At 49.8% G+C, this 23,082-nt stretch overlaps 1 protein-coding gene across 1 annotated transcript in view; it reads left to right on the forward strand.

Annotated features, from left to right (window-relative positions):
* The window catches only part of GABRA3 (gamma-aminobutyric acid type A receptor subunit alpha3), a gene marked incomplete at both ends in the record, with an annotated part of 55,252 nt that extends 37,256 nt beyond the window's left edge, over window positions 1–17,996 (forward strand). Inside the window, 5 exons of the mRNA XM_082289223.1 lie at window positions 3,234–3,316; window positions 6,883–7,026; window positions 8,500–8,652; window positions 10,620–10,831; window positions 17,673–17,996. Of these exons, the coding sequence (XP_082145349.1) occupies window positions 3,234–3,316; window positions 6,883–7,026; window positions 8,500–8,652; window positions 10,620–10,831; window positions 17,673–17,996 (916 nt within the window). The remainder of the gene's footprint in view (window positions 1–3,233; window positions 3,317–6,882; window positions 7,027–8,499; window positions 8,653–10,619; window positions 10,832–17,672) is intronic.
* Window positions 17,997–23,082: the final 5,086 nt, after the last annotated feature.

Below are 23,082 nucleotides of genomic sequence, written 5' to 3' on the forward strand. Positions count from 1 at the left end.
CCATAAACCCCTTTACCCAAATGCTGCAGAGGCTGTGGTAATTGTCTGGGAAGGGAGAGACATTCCTTGCTGACATTTTGATGTTTCACTTGTCACCTGTGACCCTGCTGACCTGTGGCTGGCTGAAGCTGTTGAACCAGACTCACCTCACTGGAAAATGATGTGACTTTTCCTTTTTTATTTAATTTTGGGAGACTGAAAAACTCCTTCAGCTGTAGGTGGAGAAGTGGCAGATTAGGTTGCTTTTTCAGTGGTTTTTTGATGGATTTATTGTTTTATTGCTTGCTGGCTCAGCTAATAAAACAGGCTTTCGATTTAAAACGCAGCTGCTGCATTCCCAAACATCCAGGGAATCACCCAACATCCCTATGAAGTTGTCTGGTTCCCCTGACAACACTTGCTCTGGTTGGCCATGGCCTGGAGAGGGCAGGAGGGTATGGCCAAGGCCAGTCTCTGCTGCTGTCCTGCTCCCCTCTGAGGCTCTTCCTGGCTGCTCTCAATGGCACAAACCCACCAGCCCCACAATCTGCAGTCCTTGGGGTCGTTCAGCCTTCTTCAGAGTGGCTGATGATCACAGCCAACACTTGCAGAGAGTTCAGTGGATGGGAAAGACTTTTCTGGGTTTTTTGGGGTGAGTTCAGGATGCATCAGAAGGAAGGCACTGGTCAGAGATGAGATCCTTTGGAAAAGCCATCTTTGGGAACTCCCAGCTAAGAGCCTTTTGAAATAATAAAGCAATGAGTGAAGCAGATATAAAAATAGGAAGGTAAAAGGGAAAATTCTGGTGTGGGCTGCAGAGGGAGATGGGGGAAATGCATCAACATTTCCCTGACACAAGTGACAGTGACAAAATGAGAAGCAAAAAGTCCATTGCAGTTGGAAAAGACACAGAAAGAATTGAAGAATAAGATCTGTGAGAATATGCTTGACAAGCTTGCCAGCCGTGAGCTCCCCAAGTGAATTTTGAGCTGGCTGAAGAGAACATCACAAAAGAAACAGAACTGGAGGAGCAAGGCAGTCAAGTCCACACCGAGTTGCCAGGTTTCATACCTGCTTCTGGAAATCCATATTGGAAAAGAGAGGCATCAGAGCAAATGAGCAATTTGTTCATGGTGGCCTTCAAGTGTCCAGGAGAAAAGAATTACAGCACTGTGCTTGTAGGCTTGTCAAAATCTCTATCAGTCTTCCATGAGTCTTGACTGAAGCCTAAAGATCAGGTCTTCTACTTTATTATGTAAAACAGGTGCATTCAGTGCAGTGATGAAGAGGTCATCGAGTCAGGGGGAGTGATTTGTGTCCAAGAAGTTGCTTTGGGCACACAGTGGTTCTTGGCTTGGCTGAGAAAGCCAGGCTGGAGCCAGACATGAAGCAAGCAGGGCAGTCAGCATCCCTCTCTGTCAGGGTATTTACAGGACTTGGTGTTTCCACGGGCATGGATTCAGAAGGGACTGGCACACTCAGTGTAGGCGAGGTCCTTGGTCTCTGGTGCCCTGAATTGTATTACCAAATTAAAAAAACAGTCTTCATCTTTTTTTCTTTTTGTCTGTCTGCCTGAAAGAAATAACCTTTATTTTTATTTTATTTCCTTTTTCAAAAAAAACGTTATTCTTTGCTTTCAGCAAACAAAACCCAAAGCCTTTATTTTTTCAGGGTTTATTTTGCATTTGACTAAGCCTTGGTATTTTCTGTGAAGAATATCTTAGCTGAACATTTTTCTAGCTGAAGGAAAATATCTCAATAGTAGCTTCTTGACCTGAGTTTTGCACAAGCCACCTTCAGTCTGTGCAGTTGCCCTTTGCATCCACATGTTGCTGCTGTCGTGATTTGTTTGCTGTTTTGCTGAGCCATCAGAAGCGAGTACTTTTTTTTCCTACAAATGGTTCCTTCAGAGAAGATTGTTTTATACATCTCCTGGGAAGTTGTCCCTCCTGGCTGCCTCTCCCTGGCTGCACACTTTGCAGTACTCCAGGAAGGAACACGAGCTCCCTTTTTTGGAACCCTTTATAATGGATCTTTTTATGCCTGGCCCCCTGTTCTGCAGCACATTGCTTTTATGGCTGTGCCTCCCTCACAGAGCTGCTTCCTGACAAGGTTTATGTACTAGTTTGAAAACAAACCAGTGGGAGGCACCAAGTCAAAATAACAATTTAATGGGGAAATTAAAGAAAAGGAAAAACTAAAAGAAAACACTGGTTCAAACTGACAGAGTCAAGATACAACCTGAGTCCCTGTTAAGCAGGGTGGTGGTAGCAGTCTGGTAGAATGGTGGCTGCAGTCCTCTGAAGTGGTGATCCTGTCGAAAAAAAAAGGGTCTGCTCTTCCTCAGAAAGTCCAGTGGTGGCTGTGCAGCTCCTGTCCTCTGGAAATCCAGTGGAAAGGTTGTCTCTGGTGTTCAGAGTCTCAGATTATATCCACGATGGGATGCTTGGTTCCTCCCTCTGGGTGGAGCATCTCACAATGAGGCCAAGTGTTGATTAGGCTCATTAACAGAAGATAGTCCGGAGGGAGTTATCTGGGAGTCATGCAGCAGGACAATGATGGGCCATTAATAGAAAGATAGTCTGGGGGGAGGAGGCAAGGAAACCCTGCCCCACCTGATTTCAACAGCTCATGAGGATGGGAATAGAATACACTGCAACCCAGGACAGTATCCTAGCAGGATTTGGTGGATTTGGAAAGCACAAATTGTCCTGCATGCCCCCAGGCAGCCCCAGGACATGCAGTTCTGAACCTGCCTGCAGCATCCTCTGCAGTGCTGCCAGCGTGGGAGGAGGCAGGGGAGGTGGGATGAGGTGTCCCGCATGGACAGGGGGGTGTTGTGCCCTGGTGGCTTCATGGGTCTGGCTGACTTTGAGCAATCTGCCAGCCCTCAGCTCCTTCCAGAATACCAGGAAGAACAGGCCTGTTCCCTGGAAGCCTCTGAAGCCCTTTCCCTCTGCTTTCCAGCATGGTCCCTGAGGTGTCCCCCAGGCCCAGGAGCTCTGTTCACAGCACATAAGCAAACAGGAGTCCTGGGCTCTGGCAGATTTTCCCATTGCACTGAGTGGGTGAAGATTAACTCGGTCAATAGGGTTAAGTTTAGGCCATGGGAAAGGCTGCCAGATGTGTGTCCTGCTGTCCTCTCCACAGCTGGGGGCCTTCTGCCGGGAGACCCCAAGGCTGGTGAGCACCTCGAGGCCTTTGTCAGAAGGGCCAGGCCTGTCCCTGAGCAGCCCCTGTGCTTTGTCTTGCAGGCTGACCATCCACGCCGAGTGCCCCATGCACCTGGAGGACTTCCCAATGGACGTGCATGCCTGCCCCCTGAAATTTGGGAGCTGTAAGTACCCCCAGCAGCCTCTGCAAGGAGGTGGCACAGAGCTGAGGAGCTGTCCTTTGTGTGGCTGGTGTCACACAGTACTTTAGTAACAGTGATGTTCATCGTTGCTAATGATAACGTGACCAAAAGTTTTTTGTGGTGTCTCATAAGTGCAATTCCTACCATCACTGAGTGAGTCTGTGCTCAGTTCAGGCTTACAGGATGGGTTAGACACCCGTGGTTCTGCTGTAAATTTATTTAGAAAGCAGCCAGGTGGGGATTGGTCTTTTCTCCCAGGTAACAAGTGACAGGATGCGAGGAAATGACCTCAAGTTGTGCCAAAGGACATTTAGATTGAATATTAGGAGAAATTTCTTCACTGGAAGGGTGGTCAAGCATTGGAACAGGCAGCTCAGGGTAGTGGTGGAGTCACCATCCCTCAAAGTATTCAAAAAGTGCATGGTTTGAGCACTTGGGGATATGGGCTTGGCATTGCTGGGTTAATGGCTGGACTCAATAATCTTAGAGGTGTTTTCTAACATTAATGATTCTATGATTATCAATCTGAGTTGTGCTTTTCCTTCATCACAAGGGGATGCTGGGAAGACAGGTTTGGGGATAGCAGTGGTGGCTGCTGCTGGCTGTCCCATCCTGCCAATCTGTGGAGAGCCTGAAATACCTGGCTCCCCTGGCTCCATGCTCCAAGGGAGCTTACAAACCCCTTGCCCCTCTTCAGTCTGTCAGGCAGGCTGCTCCCAAATGAAACTCTGGGAATCTCAGTCCCAGCAGCCAGGGGTCCTGGTTTAGGGAAGATTTGCAGGCTGCTGGTGAGTTGAAAGCTGCTCCCAGCCTCCCAGGCCTGCAGCTGCTTGGGCTCCCCATAGAAGTTCCCTTCTCTCTCCCATATGCAAGTTAAATTTAATTTGGTTTTGTTCCTAAAGTGAGTGGGAGCCAAACCCCAAGACCCCAGTTCACCGTAATGTGAAAATAGGCATCCTAGTCTGGCCCTGCCAGGAGTCTTTTCCATCTCCAACGAACTGAGCACCACTCTGAGTCTGTGTTAGATGAGAGAGTTTCCCACCTCCAGCTAAAGAATGAGCCCACATCAGTAACCCCCAGAGAAACCCCAACCTTCCCGAACTGACACTTCCTTCCTGTAGCCATTGGGGAGCTAACTGAGGACAAAGTTGAAAAGTTTGATTGGCAGCAGAAGAAATTGTGTTTATCATGTGCATCTGCTCCTCTGCCTCATGACAAACTGTGCCCATGAAAGTGGATTATTCAGAACTACTGAATTTCTTAGGCAGCACCTAATTAAATGTAGAACTCATTGCCACAAGACATCACTAAGGCCAGTAAAATAGCAAGCCTTAGAGAAGGATGAATTATTAATGTTAATTGACCTTGTGAGGAGGGATATAAAATCTCCTACCTCAGGCCTAAACTCTGGGATTATTACAAGACTTGCAGGAAGGCAGATTACTCCACATCTAATTGCTTATAATGTTCCTTGGTGAGGAAAAGAGATTAATGTGTGTGTTTCTGCTGGAACACCCTTTGGGGTTATTTTTTTTTACTGATTTGACCTCTGAATGATGAGAGTTTTGAGACAAGGAGCTCAGAAAGCTGCCCCTGGTTAACATTAATGTGGCTTTTTCTAAAGCACCCACACAGCATCTGAGCTCACCTCTCCTGTGTTGGAGTAGGATTAAACCAGTGTTTTCACTAAAAAGCCATTGACAGCTGGAAGCTGCTCATTTTCAAGAAGCTTAAAGTGGGTCAGATTTGTAATTAGAAGGACAATGCCAGTGCCAGACACATGCTGCTCAAAGTATGCTGAGTTTGCCTCACAGACCATTTTCTGCTGATCCCCAGAACCCAGAAGGCTCAGCAGTGGCCTCCTGTCCCTGGGCCACCATGGCAGCCCCCCGAGGGGGCAAGGCAGAGAATTTGCAGGAGAATTAAGGGCATCAGGCATTCCAGAGAGCTTCAGCTGCCCACCTGCATCATCCCTCAGGCCAAGCACAGTGAAGGGATGGCTTTGTCTCTCCCCCTGCTCCCTGGAAGACGAATGTGCTCTACAGAGAGCTGTCCCTGAGCCATCATGGGACACTTGTACAGCAGCTAGCTGAGACTAGGGGAGGAGGAGATGATGCTGAACTCACCAGCTCCTCTAAATGCCCACTAGCTGTCCTTGTTTGGATTGGATTTTGCATTGCAAATGAGACATGGAGCTGAACCGAAGCAGCTGCCTGGCATTAAACATGTTCCAAGCACCCATGCCATGCCTGTGTGACATCAGATACCCTTCTGTCCCAACCAGATATGTGGATAATTGAATGTTCAGGAATGATGGCAATGGAGCTGCGGGCAAGTTCCTTTTGTAGGCTGGCAGTGGATGGATTGTGACTGTAGAGCAGGAGGTGTTGCCCATCAGGTGAGAAAAGCAGTGGCAGAGCTGTACAAAGCTCTGAAGGGGGGTGGAAGGCTCCAGAAGCATGTTGAGAGCTGGAAGGAGGGGTTGGAAGAGCAGAGTGTTGCACATGGCATGAGAGGTGCCAGCCTGCATCAGGAGTGCTCAGGCACTGCTCTGGCCTGCTGAGAAACCTTTGCTGATCATCAGAACCAACTCCCCCTGCTTTGCACAACCCCTGCTTAACATTTAATGGGTTTGCCAAAACCTGCAGGGCAGGGACAATAGGGTTGTTTTAAAAAGATCACAGAAATGTGGTTTTCTCAGGACACAGTCTTCCACAAAGCAGGAGCTGAGACATTTCTCTGGTAGACCTGACCCCAGCCAAAGAATTCCTTCATGTCTTAACAGGAGAAGCTGGTGGGTGAAAATGAACCGAAGGCTTGGTTTAGTGAACTTTGTCCTTGCTTAAAAAAATGGTGCAGAGTAGGTAGGGACAGGAGCTTTGGGCATTATGGGGAGAAATAGCAGAGTCTGGAGAGACTCCGTTTTTGGATAACCATAGGACTGGCAAAACCAAGAGCACGTGGGCACTCTTGAGAGGGGGACTGGCTGTGAGGACAGACCAGGGGCTCAGTCACAAACACAGGGACAAAGCATTTTGGTGTGAGAGGACACCACCTCCAAATCTGAGAGTCTTGGAGAGTGTTGCCTCTGAGTGAGGGGAAAGACTGTTAACTTTTTCTATTTAACCTGAAATTTAGCTCCATTTGCATTCAGCCTTTGTTGCCAGCTGCTGCCAGCAGGACTTTCCCTGTCCCTGGCATGGCAGGGCTGTGGCTGTCCTGCTGCCCCAGCATCCTGCTGGCCTGGATGCCTTCCTGTGTTGTCCCTGCTTGGAGCCAGCCCTTGCAGAGTCAGCACATCACAGGGCCAGCCTGTCTCTCAATGACAGAGCTCTGCCCCTCTCCAGCTCCCTCCCAAAAACCCCAGCTCGCTCCTGCTCGTTTGATTTAACAGTTGTTGATCTGCCTTGGTCTCTGGCCATGCTTGGCTGTGCTCAGCCATGTGGCTCTGAGAGATGCACAGCAAAGATTAATTTGGCTACAGGCTAATTTTGGTGTATTTTAGGGCAGGCAGAAGCACAGACCTCGTTCTTCTCCCTCCTCTGCAGATGCCTACACAAAGACAGAGGTGATCTACACCTGGACCCTGGGGAAGGATAAATCCGTGGAAGTAGCCAAGGGTGGATCTCGCCTGAACCAGTATGACCTGCTGGGCCATGTGGTTGGGACAGAGATGGTTCGATCCAGCACAGGTATTTGTGGCACTACAGTGTGGGCTGAGCTCCTCCTGGGATGAGATGGAGCTCGGAATGCCACGATTTGGAATAACTATAGAGGCAGTCCAGGACCACAGAACTTCCTAAGGCAGGAGAATGTGGCTGGTGACATCTTCAGCAGTCACCAAGAGGCAGCAAAGGGTTTGTTTTCCAGTGGTTTCCACTGAAAGAGCCTTACTGCCCACAGTCTTTGGGAGAACTGATCTCAAGCATCTCAAAATGATCTGCTGTGTGGAAAATATGCCCCACGTTGTCCAGCTGGTTTGTGGTGCTGTGGGTTCATTTATCTTGGATTCCCTTCCAACCCCTCAGGAAAGCGCTGCAGGCAGGGGAGGCGAAGGCAACATCATGTTCAGTGTGATTTTCACTGCATCTGCTTGCACAAATATTATCATAACTAATAGAAGATTATCCCAAACAAATGTTTCCTCTGATTAATGACCAATATTAATCATCTTTTTCTCCCATCTGCTGCTCCTCCCTTCCCCTCTGAATCCAGGTACTTATAGCTTCTGTTATCTCATGTGTGTCTCTCATATTTCCTTTTTTTTTTTTCCCTTTTATTTTTTTCCCCTGTATGCACCAGTAGTTCTCTCATTTGAGGATATTTCCTCTCTGGTGCACTTGATTTTAATAGTGTCTGTCTGTAACAACTCATTTCACCTCCCTTGGGGAAATGTGGGGAGCCCAGGGAAATAAATGTCATAATATCTGGCCCATCTCTCTACTTAAGTTGTAGTAAAATGTACAGATGAATAACCTGGAGTGGTAAGAAAGCTGCTGAAGGCTCCTGTGTGTAATGATTTAGCAGAGCCACGCTCACAACAAAAAGGCACAGTAATCCCACAAAATACCCAGAGCTTTGGGGAGGAATAGGACGCTGAGGGAAAATAGGGACAGCTGCCTCTTCGGTTCACAGGTCAGACCTTTAACAGCAGAATTTCCCTTCGTTTTTGAGGTGGTTACAGTGAGGGAAGGTGGGATATTTTCAGGATTACCAGAGAAAATAAAATCCTGTGTCCTGAAGTCCTATGAAATCACTATTGGGTCTCTCTAGGCTTAAGGGATTTTACCCTCAGAGTGGGATGGGAGCAGGGTCAGGAGAGACCCCCCAGGGGCCCCTTGTGCCTGGGGCGAAGCAGGGAAAAGTTTTATTGCCCGGTTGTTGACATTGGTCTGCCTTTGTCCCACACCCATTTTGCAGTGAATTAAAGCAGACTCGGAGAAGTGTTTGGAAAGGACAAATGTGATGTGAAAGCCCCCTGGGCTGTGCTGGGGCACACATCTGGCAGGGCACAGCAGCTGGGAGTGCCTGCTGCACCCCTGCACCCCTCCTTCCCACTGAAATCCCTCTGAAAAGCTGGGAAGTTTGTCCAGGATGCATCTCTAGATCTGGGGTCAGGCTGGGGAGCTCCGTGGCTCAGCATCCCTCCCTGGCTGTCTCTGCAGGGGAATACGTCGTCATGACCACACACTTCCACCTCAAGAGGAAGATTGGGTACTTTGTGATCCAGACCTACCTGCCCTGCATCATGACCGTCATCCTGTCCCAGGTGTCCTTCTGGCTGAACAGGGAGTCCGTCCCTGCCCGCACGGTTTTTGGTGAGTCTGGGAGCACAGGGACATCCTCTCAGGCTGGGGAGAAAGGGAAAGGTGAGGGGAAATACACTGAGCATCAGAGCTGGTCTTTCCCAGGCCCTGACCAGCATTTCTAAGCTGCTGGCCATTCCCCAGGATAGCTTTCAGTGTCTTCCCAGCATCCCTGCTCCCCCCGAATCACTGCAAAAATACTCCTGGCCATGTCTCTGCTAGAAGCCAAGCTATAAATATTAACAGTAGTCAAGGTATTGATCATCTAATTATATGCATTTGGCTGTGGCTGCTTATCTGTAGTGGCTTGAGAGCTGAGCAGAGGATAGGGACACGGGGAGGCATTTAAAGCCCTGCCTTTGAAATTGCTAATGTGCCCCTGGTCGCAGCTCCACATAACAAGTTCCTGGGCTGAGGCAGCATAACTGCACGGTGAATATAGTGTTATTATTTCCTTCAGCTGCTTTCAGGTCCTCTCACCGAAGCAAAGTGCCAGGCTGGCACTGCACATATATTAATAGCTTTTACAAGCATTTAATAACAGAATTGCTTTGTGCTTTCCTGTCAAGACCTTTAGTTCAGGATCTACACAGGCACCAGAGCAGGTGTGATGCTGCAGGATTGTACCTTCTGGAAGTAACATTGCCCAGCAGATTCCACTTAACAGAGAGGATATTGAACAAAAGTCCCCAAGCAGAGAGGGGATATGTGGTATCATATGTCATTTCCTCCTGTGTTACCCTGAGAATTGCAGTGAAATAGGTTTCCTCAAGAAGCAGCTCAGATCAAGCAGGCAAGAGCTGACTGAAAAATTAAAACCTACCTGTGTGAAAAATGTCCTTGCTCCCAAATTGCCTTGCTTTCCTATTAAGAAAATAATGAGAACTCCAATTGTTTATTCCTTTTTTTTTTTTTGCCCCTCACTAAGTATTGTCGACAATATTGAATTTAAACTCTTTAAATTACCAGCAGTATGGCTAAAGGGAACTGAAAATTAGTCAATATTTTTATAATGTTTGTAATGCATTTTTAATTGAAAAGTACATTATTGGGGAAATGGATGGTAATGGTTGCTTGCTTTAATGAAAAAAGCTCTAAAAGACATTTTGCAACAGACCGTTTTTTTAAGATAAATCATTGTGACATTTGTTCTGGCAGCTTGGGCCATTTACAGCAGGACCCAGGACCCCAGGTGTCCATCCATGCAGGTCACAAGACACTATTTCCAAAAGCCTAAGAGAGCTGTTTTGGATGAGTGGCCAGTTTCTGATCCTCCTGGAGGATCTAGCTGTGCTTTTTACTGTTATTTTATTATTTTCATTTTGCTGCAAAAGCAGCTAGAGGCTTCTCCATGACATATTCTACATGAGCTGGGTGAAGCATCATGCAACTTACCCTGCCAACAGATAAGGAATGCTGTGCAGGTGCCTCCCTGTGAGCTAGGGCTCTTATGGTGAGCAGAGATCTAGTCATTGGAGTTTGGGGAAGGTTAATCTCATCCTCATGAAGATGTTTGCCATTGATTGTACTCAAAACTGAGCCAGAATAATGCCCTGAGCAACCTGAAGCTGGCCCTGATTTGAGCAGGGGTTGAACAAACTGTTGCCCAGAGAAGCTGTGGCTGCCCCATCCCTGGAAGTGTTCAAGGCCAGGCTGGAGGGAGCTTTGAGCAACCTGGGATAGTGAAATGTGTCCCTGCTTGTGGCAGGGGGTGGAACCTGATGGTGTCTAAGGTGCCTTCCAGCCCAGGCCATCCTGTGATTTTATGATTCTCTGAACCTGACCTCCTGCCTGCCTGTTCTGTTATTCTATGAGCTGCACTGAGGACTCGTTCTGGGTAAGACTCCCTTCATTACAGCAGGAACGTGGCTCAGGAGCTGCCTCCTGCTTTTCCATGAAGGGAGTGGCAGCAGTGTTGAGAGAAACGGGTACGAGTGCACGATCTCACGCCGTCCTTGCGTCCTGCTGTGCCCCCACAGGTGTCACCACGGTGCTCACCATGACCACACTAAGCATCAGCGCCAGAAACTCATTACCCAAAGTGGCGTACGCGACGGCCATGGACTGGTTCATAGCCGTCTGTTATGCCTTTGTGTTTTCTGCGCTGATCGAGTTCGCCACCGTCAACTACTTCACCAAACGCAGCTGGGCCTGGGATGGCAAGAAGGTGCTGGAGGCCCAGGAGATGAAGGTCAGCCAAGGCTGGGGGGGAGGGGGTGGGGAAGAAACGCTGCACGAGGGAGCTGTGCCGGGCACAGCAGTGGGTAACGTGCGGCCCCACAGCACTCGGGAGGCTGGATGTTACTCACTGCCTTCCCAGCTCAGCTCCTGACTGCAGCGGTTCTTGAGGGGTGGGGAGGAATGGCCTGGGGCTGGTTGGTGTGCTTAGCTGGAGGGAAACACCCAGGCATGGCTGCTGGCTCTTCCCTCTGCCCTCTGCACGGCCGTTTGCCAGAGGGAACGTGGCGGGTCCATGCTTTGGGTTTGCTCTGCTGGTGGTCTTGTGTGTCTTTCCTTTTCTGCCCGACCCAAACCCCAAAGCAATGAACCGAACCAACCCAGCCCTCCAGCCCCATGCCTTGTTGCTAGCATGCCAAAAAACCCAAATACACCCCAGGACACCCACTGAGCCGTGTCCCCTGGCCAGCTCTGACACTGGTGCCGATGCCCACAGCTGCCAGCAGCTGCTGCTCTGGGAACTTGGGCACGGAGGGTGGGTGGGAAGCCAGCAATCACAAACGGCAACTGGCAGCAAATTAGTGCCTGGCATCACCCACGTTTTCCCTCCCTGCTCGGGATCAGCCTCTCTGGCAGCTTCCTTCCTGATAGGCTCTGCTACCCCTGCTCGTGCCCCCCTCCCTCTGAACTGATTTAATCTTGGCTGAGCAGAGAAATCGCTTACTGTAGCATGCTGCTCCTTGTTTATATTTATTGAATCAATTTGAAAATCAGCTTTGTCCTTGTTCTTGGTTCTGGAGCCGTTATATTTTTCTCCTTTGCATTTTAATGTGTTGTTGGAAATTGTTGTGGGGCTGTATGTTAAACACCTGACAGAATTGCAGCAACTTTTGGGAAGACGACAGCCAGTCATCTCTGGTGTGGAGGTCAAAGAAGGTGAACAGAGCCCTCCCTGGACGTTGAATGTCTCTCTCTTATCTTTCTTGGACTCTCTCTATCTGTTTGCTTTTGCAGCTGTGGTCTGAGCAACAGACTCATGGCAGAAAGTGTCTGGAGGGGTCAGGTGATGGCCTTCTACTTCCATCATGAACAGTGATGCTAACCTGGCCTCTAGAGATGAGAGAAGCCTTTCCTGAGTCATTGGCATGAGTGAAGAGTCAGGAGAGGCCCTCAAAACCACAGTGTCCCTTTCAGGGATGGCCAAATCAGCACAAAGTCAGGATTCACACAGCCTTGGGCAGTTTTGTGAACGGGGTGGAAAAAGCAGTAAAGGCTCAAAAGCTTCAGTTTATCTTAGAAGCAGCGTGTTCCTCAATTTATCCACTGACCCAGCACTGCAAGACTAACAGTGCTGAAACAATAGGGTGAGAGCATGCAGAATGTTCCTGCACATGATAATCAAACAAGAAAACAAAGCAGGACCAGGATTGTTTCAGAGGGGGAGCTCTCTGTGAGTTTGCTGCAGTTGGTATCAGCCTGGAGAATCAGGAAGAGCTCCAAATTTGCGGTGCTTTTTCAAGCTAACTCTGATCTTTACTGATGAAGGGAACCCTCTCTGCAGCTCAGAAAGCTCCCTGAAGAGTGATGGGCTTTCAGGGAGCTTAGGAATACGATGTGTCAACATATTTGCTTTTCATCTTTATTCCAATGAGTATTTCCAAGCAGTGAATTTGCTACGCAATGGAGGTGCCTCACTGGCTCCGTTTCAGCCTTTAATTAGCTCTTCTTGAAACAATTGACAAGCCAGGTGGTTGAAACCACAAAAGGAAGAAGAGGCAGAAGAACAACTATTGGCATTTTAAAGTGCTCGTATCAAGGGTAAAGCTGCCAGTGACAAGCCCAGGCTGAGCCCTGGTCTCTGGAAATCCTTCTCCCCAGCCAAAAGCAGTGCTCTTTATTGGTGTGATGGCAAGGATCCTCACTCCAGGTTTGATTGCATGAACATGGAAAGGAATCAGTGCAGGCAGCAGCAATGTTTCCCATCCCACTTGGATGAAATCACTGCCATGGAAAAGCTGCTGGGTGCTGACAGACCCCCCCCCCCCCAGTGTGTTCACTCTCCCTTTCTCCCCTTCAGCCAAACCAGTGGTTTAGATGGGAACACCTGGGGTTTTTATCAGGTAGAATCTAAAATGCTGATCTTGGTGAGTTGCTGGTGCCTGCATCAGAAAATCATGATGATGTTCTGGCTGTAGCCACAGTTGGGTTCTGGTAGCTGGGAGCTACTCTGTACATTCTCTGCAGTTCTCCAGTGAAAAGCAGGCAGATATCACCAGAGATGTCACTAAAAACTCCCTTGAGCCTGCACTCTTGATAAGATTTGATTAATGTTTCTTGGACCCAAAGATTTTCCAAGCCTTTCCTGCCTGGAATCAGTAATTGCTAATTGTAGATGAAAAGTTCATTTTCTTTTTGTATGGTAAAGTGGCTGCAGCCAACTTAGAGGTGCAGATCAAATTGGAGACATGTATTGGGGTCCAATGTGGGAAACTTGTTAGGAAAGGAAAGGTGATTTTTAACAAAAAACATCACCAGGAGGAAGGCATGAGATGGCAGAGAGGTGTGAGCTGAGTGAGAGGCCAAAGAGATTGAAAGATGAATGAGTTCAGTAGCCAGCAAAGCTCCTGATCTCCAGCATCCTCAAAATATCCTATTAAAGGGATCCACTTCAGCACAGAAGGGCTGTGTCTGGGCAGAGAGATCCATCCACCCTCCCAGCCACAGGAATGGCCACCTCTGGAGCCAACAAGGTCATTTCTTGAGTGGCTGTGACAGTGAGGATCTGAAGAGAGAACAAGCAGCGGTGACTTTGCTGCTGGGAAACTGCAAGGATGACATTTACCAGTGAGTTTACCCCAAAAAACGTGTTGTCTGTCCTTCAGGATGGAAGATGCTTTGGGTTCTTGGAAGACACTTAAACCCACTTCTGACTGCAATGCCATGTCTGTGCATAAAACCTGATCCAGCTCTGTGTCTGTGCCTGAATGAGATTGCCCTGAAATTCTGCGTTTCAGGAAGCAACAAAACCAGTACAAGTGTCTGCAGTCAGACATGTAGAAACAGAACATGCTTTGGATGGAGCAATAATCCTGGATCTTTATTTTTGTCTTAAGACAATAGGTCTTCAGTGCATGGTGAGGTTAGGTACAGGCTTTTAATGCACTTTTCTCTAAGAAAAACATGCATGAGGTGCCTTTTCTACAACCTGGCTTTTTGTCCAACCCACTCTTCAGCAATTCTCAAGTTTGCCCTTTGATCCAGCTCCCTCGGGAGTCACTTTTCTTTCTCCTTTTTGTCTTCCCATTTGTGGCATCTTTGTTACAATCCTAGAGGAACTAGAACCAGCCTTGACAGGCCACCATTTTCAACCAGGTTGAAGTCTTTAGGGTTCAGGATGGTTCACACCCTTCTCTTTTTTGTCTGCCTCACTATGGGCAGAATGTTTTTGCTGCGACTTTCCCTTGCTGGTCATGCTCTGCAGCCCATGTGTCCTTTGTTCTTCTGCACTTGCAATCTCCATGATTTCCATGAGGCCCCCAGAGGTCTTTTCCAGCCTGATTGATTCTGTGATAACACTGCAAGTGATTTATGTTCTCAGCACCTTCAGTACAGTCCATGAATCGTTCTTCAGCAGCATTTCACCCTCTTTCTTTCATCACTGTGTGGTGGGTTGGGCTGATTATTGACTCCATCCAACCTCTTTGGTGATCCATGGAGCACCAGGTTATGGGGCTCAGTCCCATATAATCTGAATTATCAAGTCTCTGGCACGCTGTAGGAGGAACTTTGGCTGGTGTGAGGAAGGAGTGACACCTTTGCTGTAACAGCAGCTGCAGTTGCTGGGCTTTGAGTTATGGGATGCAAGTATATCAGAGACAGGAGCTGCTTGGGAGTCATTAAAGTGACTTTTCTCTAGAATGATAAGTGGCAAATACTTGGATTTCTCAAGTTCTGCAGATATTGGTGACCTTAAGAGTTGCCTGTGAGAGAAATAGTGCTTCCAATCCAAATTTCTACCCAAGGAGCAGGTACAGAGAACTAAATCTCAAGCAGATCACAGACAGAAGCAGTAGTTCCCATAATTTAGATGTTCAGTTGTTAGCTCCTCAGCAGAGAGGCTTGAGGACAAGAATATTTTACAAAAATACTATTATTTTCCAGTGTGTGTGTGTTGTTGAAGAACTTGTCAGACTGCACCTTCCAGGGGACAGATTTATCTCTAGCCCAGATTTTACAGCTTTTCCCTCAGGAGAGCAGCACAGGGACATCTTTGTGCAGCAATTCAGTCTCCCTATGCCTCAATGGGGCCTTAAGTACAGGAGTTGCATTGCAAAATAGGATGTTTTAAATAGGACAAGCTTTCAAAGCAAATGTGGGGGTTCTCCCTGTTTCCCTCTCTCCTCACAGAAAGGACTGGATGTGGAATTCCTCACAGACCAAGGTGCAGGGTGCAGGCTGGGGGCTGCTTTGCAGCTGACAGCAGCAAGCACATTTTGCTTTGATTGTCAAAATCTTGCCTGAAACACTTATTTCTTATAAAGCACAGCCCAGCAAAGAGGCCGAATCATTTCTTCTGACATCTCAGGGGCAGAACACACAGAGAGCACACGTGATCCTTGGCGTAGGCAGCGTGGGTGTCCTGGGTGCTCCCAGCTCTGACCAGGGTGAAGACTCCATGGGCAGCTACAAAAAGGCCCTGGCTGTAGGTTCCCAAGCCTCTGCTCCACCTGAACAGCCTGACCTGAGGTCCAGGGAAGCCCAAATTAATGCCTGGGGACTCTGGACCACACTAATGGGAGCAGTAGCTCACTGTCACCCACACAGCATGCAGATTTGCCTGACTTTACTCCGTTTCAGCTGTTTTCACATGGATCCACTTTGCAAACTCTGGGGCAGGAAAACTGGCCAGGTTGAAAATGTCATGGCACTTGTATTCATCTTATTCCTCTAATGAATAGCATGGCTGATGAATACTAAAATAATCAGTGCACTGCCGATTGCGTTCTGCGAACAACAATCTGTTTTTCATTTCATTACTGATTATTAATTATTTTATTGCCTCCTGTAGCTGTGTTAATAAGTAATCATACTGAAGCATACCTAAGTGTTTTAATAGGTGAAACATCTTTTGCCCTTTACTTGCTTCTTGTCAGTTCTTGAGCAGGAAAAGTTCATCTGCTGTGCAGAGGGAACGCATTAAAGTGGCTCTAACAACTGCAGAAGCAGAATCAGTTAATTGTTAAAGACCATAAAATACCATGAATATGGTCCAAACACTGGTTTAGTCTGATCTGGAGTCTGAAGACATCTAGACCTCCTCCAAACAAGTAATTTCTGTAATTGCTGGCATTATTACAGGGCTGCCTGGCTGTGGTGTTGTTGGAGAGGGGTTTAAAGATTGCACAGAAGTCTGCTTTTAGTGTCCCTCTGAAAATCACTGTGGAAAATGCGTTTCCTAAGGTAACCAGGAATATCCATGGTGATTGTAGGTACATTTAAAATGGAAGTACAGCACTGAAAGGTAAAGCCCTGGGACCATCTCTGCAGAGCAGAGGCTGGGCAGATCTGGCCCTTCCAGCTCCCAGTGCTGCCCAGTTCCCAGGGTGGTGTGAGGAGAGGGACAGGTCCTGCTGGCTGCACTCTCTCCTCCTGAAGTGCTTCCCTCACAGGAACATGCATGACCATGCCCAGCACCCCTGGGAAATGCCTGAATGAGCCTCACCTTGTGTTCCAGTTGCTTTTGCATAGAAAAAAGTCATCCAAAGGCCCACCTTGTTAGAGTTTGGAGACCAGAATCCCACCATGAGGCATCACTGTGGCTGGTGCTGGCTCTTGGTGTAGTAGCAGGGGGTGACACCCGTGGGCTACCTGAATGCTGGGACATGTAGGGTGCCTGATGCCTGGATATGAATACATTTCATTCAGTCGCCTTCTCCTTGTAGGCTTGGATTGCTTTATACAGCACAGTGCAGCTGATCTCAGGTCCCTGGCAGCAGCAGGAAGATCCCCAGTGTGGGAGCAGCACCTGCTGTGACTCCCTAGGTCCATCTTCCTGTCCACCCATCCTCACGAACACCTGCACTCTCTGATTCCAGCATTTCCCCTCCTCCTTCAGTGCGTCACATCTGACACACACAGGGGCCTCTCTTGTCATTCTCTCTGCAATTCCTCCTCACTGCAGCACGGATGCTGTCCCTCAGAGCCCCGTGGGAGGGATTCACTCACCTCCCATGATTTGCAGCACCCCTTGGGTGTGCAGGCAGGACGAAAGGCTTCCCTCTGCCCTGGGGTGCTGTGTCGAGCATTCCAGAAATCCAGGGCTGGTGCAAATGCCTTCCATCTGTTCTGTGTCTTAGCTGGGTGGGTCATGAGGTGCTCTAAGGGGTTCCAGAAGCGTTTTGAACATCATGATGTTAAATTGTAAGGTGTTCCTGTGAGGAACTCGGGGCACTGAGGAAGTCTTACGACATGGCAGTGAAATACGGTGCAAAAATATTGCAATGCTGCTGCCCATGTTCTTAATACGGCTTTTTGCCACCAAAAAAAGGAATAAAATCAAGCTGTAATCCTGTGTGCTGTGTCCTCCTCTCACCTGACCCAGGAAGCAGCCAGCCAAGCAGAAAATCCAGTTCTTCCCCAAGGATGACCACACGGGGTGTCATTCCTTTTTGCCATTCTTCTTTCACAAGGTACACTCCTCCCTTCTTGGGCTCCTGCTCCTCACTCCTTTCTCCACCTTCGCACCCGGACGAGCAGGTAAACTGAGAGGACAAAACGTTCTCCGTGCCTTTCTCTGCCACTTCATCTCTGTTGTTTTGTTCTTCTTTTTTTGTTTTCCCTTCCACCTCCCCTAGAAAAAAGAGCCGGTGGCACTGGCGAAGAAAACCAACAACACCTACAACATCGTTGGCACCACCTACGCCCTGAACATCGCCAAGGAGCCCGGCCTGCCCACCATCTCCAAGAGTGCCGCTGCCACGGCCACCAGCGTGCCCCCGAAGATGCCCCGCCTGGAGGAGAAGCTCCCCGAGAGCAAGAAGACCTACAACAGCGTCAGCAAGGTAGACAAGATGTCCCGCATCGTCTTCCCAGTCCTCTTTGCCATTTTCAACTTGGTCTACTGGGCCACCTATGTGAACCGGGAGTCAGCTATCAAGGGAATGATCCCCAAACAGTAAAACCGGTCACACAAACCTTCCATCAGTGAGCATCATCCCAGCAGGAATTCTCCAGGGCTTTCTTCTTTTCTTGTTTTGTTTAATTATTATTGTTCGTTTGATATTATTATTATTATTATTAGGTCATTCTTTTATAATGTAAACAAAACTGTGATTTTAATTTAATCCCATATACTTTGGTTTCGTTTACTTTGATGATGAAAGTTAAAAAAAAACCTAAGGGATCATAACAAGTTGTGCCTCTTAACATCTTAAGTCTGCTGTCACCCATCTGACCAAGTCACCCCGTGCTGCCATCTCTCCTCTGCCACCTCCTGTGGTCCCCCCATGGTCTTCACGCCTCTGCCATTTCATGCTGTCCCCAGGGGCCGCTGCTCTGGGGCTCCTCCTCCTCTGTGATGGGCTGCCCTAGCATGGGGGATGCTCCTGGACACCTGAGCTCCAGGGTGTGCCAGTCACTCAGCCAGGCTCCTCTTCAGTGCCTGGCACTGTACACCCGGGCTGTGAGTGCAGGTGAGCTGGTCACCTGTGGGGATGAGGGAGCAGCTTGGCACGGGCCAGCTCGTGGCCCAGTGTCTGCTGGGGCAAACCCACCACTGCTGTGGTCCCCAGAGCCATTGCAGGGGTGGAACAGGGTGGCAGCATCTTGTAGGTATTGCAGGTCTTACTCCTCTCTGTCTTCACCAAACCCATGCTCTCTCCAGACAAGAACAGGTGGGAAAGGTCCTGTCTGCCTGCCATCCTGCACGCTTGGGGCAGTTCCTGTTGGTAGGAAGTGTGGCTCCTACCAGGGAAATCATTTTTCTCAGCATCAGTCAGGAAGTCAAGACAGAAGCCTTGGAGGAGACGGTGGCTGTGAGGCTGCACACATTCAGCATCAGGACTGGAAACCACAGAGGTCATGTTCACATGGGGGGTCTGTCACTTTCTCTTGGCCCCATCCACTTACCCTTCTTAGCATTTCCTCTCTGTCCCACCCCCTTCTTCCAGCTTCCCATCCATCTTCCTCTGGCTACTCGGCAGCCCTCAGTGGCATCTCAGTGCTCACACGAGGATTTAGGCAGGGCAGCTCCCTCCTCTTGGGTAAGCCATGCTGATGGGGAGGAGCAGAGCCTGGGGAAGTCCAGCTCATGGTACATCCCTGCTCTGGTGCAGGATGTTCCCTGTGGGACCCACCACAGGGATGAGGCAGGGGACAGGTGGTCCTCAAGACTCTCCCTGCCCCTGGTGAGCTGGTGCATCCTCAGCACTGTGGGAAAGCAGCAGAAGGGGCTCTTTGGAAGAGCAGGGTGACACTGCTGTCCCATAGAGCCATGAGAGCCAGGTGCCATCCCACAAAGCAGCTGAGGTAAGACCCAGTCTAACACCTGCACACTCTTCCAAGGAAAGCCCTCCAGTGCCTCGGAGAGAGGCTTTTTCTCCCTTCTGACCACCACAGTGGACCCAAACCAGTGTTTGTCCCCTTCCCAGCAGCAGCACAAAGTGGTGACACCCAAGCCATCCATCCCTGGGTCCATGGGCACGCTGTCCTGATGCAAGCAAGGACATGCTATGCCTGATGCTTCCTTGCCCCCAGCCTGTGGGTAGCACAGTCCTGCTGCCACAGTGGGAAGCCTCCCTCTGCCCCTCTGGCTGGCCCCCAGAGCTGCCCCCAGCACATTTTGGGCTCATGCAGCCAAGCCAAGGCCCCAGCACCCCCAGCGTGGTGCCTTCAGCATTGCTTTGAGCCACTGTGCCAGGCTTAGTTTCCCCCTGCCTGTGCAGGAGCTGGGCTGAGCACAAGGCACAGGATTTGCCCCACCTGGAATATCCATGGGGGCAGCAGGATGGAGTGAGGAGGGCCAGGGCACTTCGTCCTGCAGCACTGGTGGCACTGGTGCATGTCCTGCCTGTCCCTTACCAATCTCGCTGGCTCAACAGCAGTGCAGTCATTCCCCTGCCCACAGCTGAGATTTGGAGGGGAGTTTGGAGATGTTTAGTCCAGTCCCAGTGTCTTGGGTCCACAAGGAAACCCACGTGGCTGGCAACATTGGGAAAGAGGAACGAGACCCCCCTGCCCCAAGCTGCTGCTAAGGAAACCAGCTCTGTCCACATCCTCTCTCACAGCATCTGCACCCCAAACCATGTCATTTCTACAGTGCCTTTCATCCCCAAGGGCTCCCTGATGGGTGGGAAGGCCCAGGAGCTCCCTTCCTCTGCCTGCAGCATCAGGGTGGAGGAGCAGAGGGGAGGGTGCACCATCCCCAGCCCTTCTGCTGGGCAGGGAGGACGTCCTGGCTTCTTTGGCAACTGGTTCTGCTTGGTTTGGGCCTGCTGCTGCTGCTGCAGCCACCCCACTAGGACATCCCAGCTGCCCCATCACTGCCTCGACGTGTCCCCAAGCCCCTCGCCCCCGAGGCACCCCGTGCTCCCTCCACCGTCCCTCCAGCAGTGAGGTCCCTTCCTGCCACCCTTCTGCTCTCTGGGCTCTCCAGTGGGGAGGGCTACAGCTGTTTGTTTTGGAAACATTTCCTTAAATAAGCTAGATGAAGGGTGGTTTCATAAACCATTCATGTCACTGTAATACTCAGGCCTGAGTGAATGGAATAGAAACCCCACAACAAGCAAAAGCGACACAATGAAATGGTCACAAAGAGTACGTTGTGTTTACTAATGGAATTAAAGCAAGTTTAGATACTGCATCCAGTGACTTAGCTGACTTAGCTGGCCCTGCTGCAGAGCTGGTTTCCTCTGCTAGCCCGGGAATTCCCCAAAATCCCTTCTCCCCCAAGAGCCACGTCGCTGTCTGTCGGTGTCTGCTTTGTAGAGCTCTCCCTAAATTGTCAGCTCTTACCATCAGCTGCTCAGCAGCCCAAGCACCCCAGGGCTGCCTCTGCTGCCTGCCCAGGTGGGCTCAGTGCTGTGGGGTGATGCTCAGGAGCGGGGCTGGGTCTCTCTGAATTGGGGCAGTGCCTGAGCCTCCTCCCTCCCTTCCTGCTGTGATCCAACCGCTCTCACTGACCTGCCAGGGTGAATTCCTGCCTGTCCCTCCCCACAGTCCTTCCCTCTTGTCCCTCCCCAGGACACTACCCACTGCTCTGGCTTGCCCATGACACCCATCTGCTGGCTCATCTTTGCTCTCCCAAAACCTTTTCCTGATAAGAGGCTGCCTTCCTGTGTCTGTGTGAGCACACCTCGAAAGCCAAGTCTATTCCCAACCAAAGCCTGGCATGGGCTCCGAGTCTTTTTGCCAGCTGGAAGCAGAAATACCGGCATCCTTTGGTTAAAGACAACAAACCAAACAGGATTTCTAGTTTGGCTTCCAAGCAGGAAAGCATTTCGGGAAGATAGTTATAAATAAGTGGTTTAACATCTCCTGCCAGCAGACATCACAGAGAAGATAATGTTCTTTTTTTATAAAACTGTCAGTGACTCAAATTAGGACTTTTCCTTCCCAGTTAACACGAGGCTGTTGATGGGGGCTTCTTCTAAGAGCTTGCCAGCCCAGAGCTAACCTAGCACCAATTACTGGAGGTTAGGCTTGCTGTGATGGCATATAAGGGCTCCATTTTTGTAGCTGATCCTGTACAGAAATTCATCTGTATATGGCCGCTGATAATCTAATCTACAGCTGTGCAGAGAGCAGACACTTCATTTCACCGTGAACCTCAACACTCCAGTATTTCTCTTCTTCTGGCAAGGCCCAAACTTCCCTGACTTGATGAGAATCACCCAGGCAGGAATTGGAAGTCTTTGAGGGTGATAAAAATGATCTGTTCAGTCTGCACTCTTGTTTTGCAGCTTGCACTGCCTGGGAAACACAGAGTGCAGTCCCAGGCTGCAGCTGCTGCTGGAAGTGTCAGAGGGACATTTGGGCACAGGCAGCTCGCCCCTTCCCTCTTCTGAAACCACACATGGGCAGCAGAGAGCTGAGCCTGGGGAGGCAGGGACAGCTCATCTGGGGTCCCTCAGCAGGCAGGGACAGCAGCACATGGTAACTGAGAGCTCCACTTTAGTGTTAGCATGGAGAACATCCCTGTGGGGTGACGGGAGAGGGCTGGGGCAGAGGTACTCCCTCAGTGCCGCCTGTTCTCCTAAGGGGCTGATGAAGTTACCCTCACAGAACGTCTTGAAAGCTTCTCAAACATCACCCAGCCAGGCTGTGACACTCAAGACAGAGCTTCCCTGCTCTCCTTTGTACACCCAACTCAGCCTAAGCAAAGCTGGCTGCACCACAGCCAACTCAGTCCCCCTGTGCTGATCCCTGCCAGCTCGGTGGCACTGGCAGGGTCCTGGTTCGCTCGCTGCAGCACATCCCTGTGCAAGCAGACCCCAGGCTGGCTGTTCCCAGGCACAAGGTTGTCCCCAGCCTGTCCCTGCAAGCCCATCCTGTGGGCACCAGGTGCATCCATTTCTCATCTGCCACCTTGATTTCTTCCATCCATGTCTTGGATTCCTTTCAGCCATCCCTTGGGCAGGATCACATCACATCCCAGGAAATGGTTGCTCCTGTTGCAGGTCAGCTCTCCTAGGGAGAGCCTCTGTTCTGCTGAGAATCCCTCTGAGACCTTCAGAAACCTGGGGCTGCTGCCTCTCCCAGAGGATCCAGGAGAGTTCCACAGCACAGAGGGTGCTCTCCCAGCAGGCTTTCCTTGGGAAGGGCTTGTCAGGGATGTGCTAGTGCCCCCCTCCCCTGTTCTTGGTCCTGCGAGTGGTGGAGAGCTAGGGTGGGGCTGTCACAGCGCGTAGTGTCCGGCCAGTCCCCAGTCCAGGCCCTCTTCCCCAAATTTTGTCCCTCCCTGGGGCCACACTTCAGCCCACCCGATCAGACACCTGTGTGGATTTTGCAGACTGCAGAGAAACATTTCCATGACTCCTGTTGAGGTTGGGGAGGGCTCAACCACGGCAAGGGACACACTGATGGAAACATAAGCACTCTATTAATATCAAAGTAGGGAGAAAAATCATCCAAGCAACTCACCAATCCTCTCCATATCAAGCTACACTACTTCTGAAGGTAGTTTTGGCAAGAGGCCACAGCGCAGATGGGATTGATGGCTCCCAGGTATAAATATTTACTGTTTGACCTTGTTATTGTTCCATCAGC

This window comes from Coloeus monedula, assembly GCF_965178545.1.
Source record: "Coloeus monedula genome assembly, chromosome: 12".
NCBI lineage: Eukaryota > Metazoa > Chordata > Aves > Passeriformes > Corvidae > Coloeus > Coloeus monedula.